General features: G+C 46.4%; 1 protein-coding gene across 4 annotated transcripts in view; it reads right to left on the reverse strand.

The window, feature by feature from the left end:
- Window positions 1-4,050, reverse strand: part of LOC106578051 (diacylglycerol kinase eta) — an 88,751-nt gene extending 84,701 nt beyond the window's left edge. For 2 of the 4 annotated variants that reach the window (XM_045701580.2, XM_082965290.1), the window contains exons 1-3: window positions 3,138-3,667; window positions 2,916-3,038; window positions 713-1,115 (exon numbers count right to left, since the gene is read on the reverse strand). In XM_045701580.2, the coding sequence (XP_045557536.2) occupies window positions 713-901 (189 nt within the window). In that variant the 5' untranslated portion in view covers window positions 902-1,115; window positions 2,916-3,038; window positions 3,138-3,667. The other 2 variants (XM_082965291.1, XM_082965292.1) reach the window with 2 other exon arrangements.
- Window positions 4,051-5,988: the final 1,938 nt, after the last annotated feature.

Below are 5,988 nucleotides of genomic sequence, written 5' to 3' on the forward strand. Positions count from 1 at the left end.
AAACATTAGGAACACCTTCCTAATATTCAGAGCGTTCCACAGGGATACTGGCCTATGTTGACTCCAATGCTTCCCACAGTTGTGTCAAGTTGACTGGATGTCCTTTGGGTGGAGGACCACTCTTCATACACATGGGAAACTTTCAGAGCGTGAAAAACCCAGCAGTGTTTCAGTTCTTGACTCAAACCGTTGCACCTGGCACCTACTACCCTGCCCTGTTCAAAGACACATCAATATTTTGTCTTTCCCATTCATCCTCTGAATGGCACACAAACACAATCCATGTCTCAATTGTCTCAAAGGCTTTAAAATCCTTATTTAATCTGTCTCCTCCCCTTCATCTACAGTGATTGAAGTGAATTTAACAAGTGACATCAATAAGGGATCATAGATTTAACCTGGATTCACCTGGTCAATCTGTAATGGAAATAGCAGGTGTTTAATGTTTTGTACACCCAGTGTATATGACGTAGTACGCAATTTCCGTGGACCACTTTTGGCTCGTGAGTGCTACTTTCAGAACTACTAAAAAGTATACAAAAGCACCAGAGAATCTCTTTAAGCTCTCATGATGAAGAGACAAATAGGCCTATAATGCCACAACACAATGAAGCAAAACACAACAGATCTTACTACTACTGTATGTGTGTACACTGTACATGTGTGTGCGCGCGTGTGTGTGTGTGTTTGTTTGCATTCTTGTCAATCCTACCTTGGCACGTAGCTGCCCCGATGTGGACACCTTCCGGATTAGCTTCTGCTCCGTCTCATCCGGCTCTCCGTCACTATCGGAACTCTCTTCACCGGGTTCGGGTTGCGCCAGGTGGTCAGTTTCCAATGGTGAGAGACACTCCCGTGGTTCTTGGACGTACAGGATATTCGGATTCAATTTGGAAGCCATGATGGTGGCTGTTTAAAGGGAAAGGACTTGGGAAGAGGACGACTGAAGGACTGGATGTTGGGAGGACGACTGAAGGACTGGATGTTGGGAGGACGACTGAAGGAAAGGACTTGGGAGAAGGAGGAAAGGGAGAAGACAATGTGACGTGTGTGACCAGACTCTCTCTTCCGTCTTCAATCTTCGCGCTTTGTAAGTTGATCTAAGGCGACAGGTTCTGAAAAGATGGATGATGAATATTTGATTATTAAGGAAAAGTGCCAGTTGGCAGTTGGAGTTTTTAATATCCCGGTATTGTGGCTGGAGAGCTGGACAGTTTGAAATGTCTCGTATGGCAGTTAGAGTTGATCAGTCTGAAATGTCCTCGTCCACAACTTGTGCCACTCTCACTCTTTGGTGTAAGGCATAGGGACTGTACCACTGTGTAAATTCATCACCACATTGACTTCTTGCAAAAGGCTTAACTGGCTGACTCATTCAGTGCTAACGTAACGTTAGCAGGATAGTAGGGCTAACGTTAGCAGGATAGTAGGGCTAACGTTAGCAGGATAGTAGGGCTAACGTTAGCAGACTAGTTGGTTACCAACCTTGCAAGTTGATTTGTAGCAATACATTCATTAAATATTTGTTTGTAAGTTTGGTGAAAATGAAACCATTAGTCATGGGTGCAAACGATTTTGGTTTAATTTGAAGTTACACATCGGAAGTTATTTCTGTTGGAGTTCACATTATTGGGAATAGGTTGGCTTACAGCATCCTATTTACAGTTGAAGTCAGAAGTTCACATACACCTTAGCCAAATACATTTAAACTCAGTTTTTCACAATTGCTGAAATTTAATCCTAGTAAAAATTCCCCGTCTTAGGTCAGTTATGATCACCACTTTATTTTAAGAACGTGAAATGTCAGAATAATAGTAGAGAGAATGATTTATTTCAGCTTTAATTTATTTCAACACATTCCTAGTGGGGTCAGAAGTTTACATACACTCAATTAGTATTTGGTAGCATTGCCTTTAAATTGTTTAACTTGGGACAAACATTTCAGGTAGCCTTCCACAAGCTTCCCACAATAAGTTGGGTGAATTTTGGCCCATTCCTCCTGACAGAGCTGGTGTAACAGAGTCAGGTTTGTAGGCCTCCTTGCTCACACACACTTTTTCAGTTCTGCCAACAAATGTTCTAAAGGATTGAGGTCAGGGCTTTGTGATGGCCACTCCAATACCTTGACTTTGTTGTCCTTAAGCCATTTTGCCACAACTTTGGAAGTAGGCTTGGGGTCATTGTCCATTTGGAAGACCCATTTTCGACCAAGCTTTAACTTCCTGACTGATGTCTTGAGATGCTGCTTCAATATATCCACCTAATTTTCCTCCCTCATGATGCCATCTATTTTGTGAAGTGCACCAGTCCCTCCTGCAGCTGAGGTCTTGGCTGATTTCTTTTGATTTTCCCATGATGTCAAGCAAAGAGGCACTGAGTTTGAAGGTAGGCCTTGAAATACATCCACAGGTACATCTCCAATTGACTCAAATGATGTCAATTAGTCTATCAGAAGCTTCTAAAGCCATGACATCGTTTTCTGGAATTTTCCAAGCTGTTTAAAGGCACAGTCAACATAGTGTATGTAAACTTCTGACCCACTGGAATTGTGATACAGTGAATTATAAGTGAAATAATATGTCTGCAAACAATTGTTGGAAAAATGACTTGTGTCATGCTTAAAGTAGATGTCCTAACCGACTTGCGAAAACTATAGTTTGTTAACAAGAAATTTGTGGAGTGGTTGAAAAACGAGTTTTAATGACTCCAATCTAAGTGTATTTAAACTTCCGACTTCAACTGTAGTACATCACACACACAAAATAAATTCCAACATGACTTCGGCAATTCTTTTGAATTCTGATCAGTTGTATGTCATAACTCCAAACTAGAAACGTGAGGTTTAACTTTGCATTGGGACTTTCGATGCGTATACTAATTCAAATCCATATGTGGTAATGTTTCTACCTACATACCGTTTAAAACAGTTAGTCGTTGGGCGAAAATGCACCGTCACTGGTTGAGTTGTGTTTTCGTTCTTTGCTGGTTCCTCTTTTTTCCCCCATCAATGCACGTTTGTTGTGGTGAAGCCAAAGCCACTATATTTCATGCAAACATACACACATCGCATTAACATCTGTAGTTGTCCCTTATAAGCTTTATCACAATAACAATAGTTTATATGCATCTGTAGTTACCTGCAGTCGCTAACGCGACACCTGACTGTCATGTGTCTCGAGCGTGTGTCCCCATTTCCTTGGTTTCAGCTTTCTGAATGTAACCGACGTGTTGCTACCCTGCACAACGACCACCTCATCTAGCCAAACGCGGTAGCGATCACACGTATGACAATACAGTAGGGTTATGCGCGTTTAAACGGATCGTTAAAAAGAAACGAAACGGATTTGTCTAACATTCATTGCGCCTGCCAGCTGGCGGCTCACGAGTGACAACGTCTGATCATTCATTCTATGATAACGCTCGAGGCAGACGTGGCATAAACGAAACACGGATGTCAATGACATGAATTAATTAGTTCATCTATCAACTCATTCATGAATTTATTCTGTTCACCGGCGACGCTCAGTCAAAACCGTTTCGATTCTAAAGCTTACAAACCCCATCGTCAAAATCCGGTGGGCTACGCGATCCTCGTTCAAGCATCCCGTGGAACCAACACCGGATCAAGCGATGATGCCATGCATCTGTATTCTACCCGGGCCGATTAAATATTTACCTCCGTTCCGGTGGTCTACAGCCGCGTCTCCCACTGCTTCTGCTTGTCTCCCTGCTTGAATCCTGCCACACGACTCCCTGCTTGAATCCTGCCACACGACTCCCTGCTTGAATCCTGCCACACGACTCCCCTGCTTGAATCCTGCCACACGACTCCCTGCTTGAATCCTGCCACACGACTCCCTGCTTGAATCCTGCCACACGACTCCCTGCTTGAATCCTGCCACACGACTCCCTGCTTGAATCCTGCCACACGACTCCCTGCTTGAATCCTGCCACACGACTCCCTGCTTGAATCCTGCCACACGACTCCCTGCTTGAATCCTGCCACACGACTTAGCTGTCAAATGTCTGGTTCTCTCGCTCTACTGTCACAGGAAAACACTTACACGCATAGCATCGGAGGCGATTTGATTGAATCAGGTGGGTGGGAGGCGAGGAGGAGAGCGATAAGAGGGCAGAGGAAGGAGGGTGATTTTGCGTAAAAACAGCCCATAGATCCCCTGGGCCTTATTGATTAAGTGTGGCCTACATAGGACAACTTGTATGAAAAACCTTTAGGCTACTCATTATCCAGTATGGTAAAAGCCGTTACCTCTTAAATTGTTGTTTGTTTTTTGACATCAACGTTTCGTCAAGCCTTTCCAGACTGTTAAAGTCCATATTGTATTACGATAGTACTGTATTGTTAACTGTTCCCATCTGCAATCTGAACCTAAAATCAATGACTCCCTTGATCAGCACACAGACATGCACACGTACGTACGTACGTACACACACAAACAAACAAAACACACACTACACAGCAGTTTCTGCTATCTGACAGGGGTCAACTGGGGCCTAAGAGGACTGCCAGGACCCAAGGTGTGAAGGCGTCTGAGGAAAAGCCTGTCTCTCTCTCTCTCTCCTCTCTCTCCTCTCTCTCTCTCTCCTCACGTCTCTCTCTCTCTCTCTCTCCTCACGTCTCTCTCTCTCCTCACGTCTCTCTCTCTCTCCCTCCCCTCACGTCTCTCTCTATCTCCCTCCCCTCACGTCTCTCTCTCTCTGTCCCCTCACGTCTCTCTCTATCTCCCTCCCCTCACGTCTCTCTCTCTCTGTCCCCTCACATCTCTCTCTCGCTCTCCTCACGTCACGTCTCTCTCTCTCGCTCCCCTCACATCTCTCTCCCTCCCCCAAGTCTCTCTCTCTCCCTCCCCTCACATCTCTCTCCCTCCCCCAAGTCTCTCTCCCTCCCCCAAGTCTCTCTCCCTCCCCGCAAGTCTCTCTCCCTCCCTCCCCTCACATCTCTCTCCCTCCCCCAAGTCTCTCTCCCTCCCCCAAGTCTCTCGCTCTCCCTCCCCCCAAGTCTCTCTTTCTCCCTCCCATCATATCTCTCTCCCTCCCCCCAAGTCTCTCTCTCTTTCTCCCCTCACATCTCTCTCCCTCCCCCAAGTCTCTCTCTCTCCCTCCCCTCACATCTCTCTCCCTCCCCCAAGTCTCTCTCCCTCCCCCAAGTCTCTCTCCCTCCCCGCAAGTCTCTCTCCCTCCCTCCCCTCATATCTCTCTCCCTCCCCCCAAGTCTCTCTCTCTTTCTCCCCTCACATCTCTCTCCCTCCCCCAAGTCTCTCTCTCTCCCTCCCCTCACATCTCTCTCCCTCCCCCAAGTCTCTCTCCCTCCCCCAAGTCTCTCTCCCTCCCCGCAAGTCTCTCTCCCTCCCTCCCCTCATATCTCTCTCCCTCCCCCCAAGTCTCTCTCTCTTTCTCCCCTCACATCTCTCTCCCTCCCCCCAAGTCTCTCTCTTTCTCTCCCTCCCCTCACATCTCTCTCCCTCCTTCCAAGTCTCTCGCTCCCTCCTCTCACGTCTCTCCCTCCCCTCAAGTCTCTCTCTCCCTCCCCTCACGTCTCTCTCTCCCTCCCCTCACATCTCTCTCTCCATCTCTCTCTCTCACTCTCCTTCTCCGTCTCTCTCTGTCCCTGGTGCCAATGGTAGATATACTGTAGGCTACACACCTTTGTGAGTCATCTGTCATCAAATTGACACTGGTATGCTACTTCCTTCTTTCCAGTGGTTGCCCCTGACAACGTGGACCAAGTGGTTTTAGGACATGGTAGCATAATCAGCTGTGACAGGCCCTTAATAACGTGAAAACATGGACATAGTGGAGTTGGGACATGGTAGTATAGTCAGCTGTGACAGTAAGACAAGAAGGAGGTTGGTTTTCTCTTTCTTTCTTTTAGCCTTTTAGCTCTTTCTTGTTTCCGAAACAGAGGTAAGGAGCTAAGGAGGTAAGGAGCTAAGGAGGTAAGGTGCTTAGGAGGTAAGGAGGTTACAA

Source organism: Salmo salar, chromosome 18 (genome assembly GCF_965601325.2).
Source record: "Salmo salar chromosome 18, fSalSal1, whole genome shotgun sequence".
Classification (NCBI taxonomy): domain Eukaryota; kingdom Metazoa; phylum Chordata; class Actinopteri; order Salmoniformes; family Salmonidae; genus Salmo; species Salmo salar.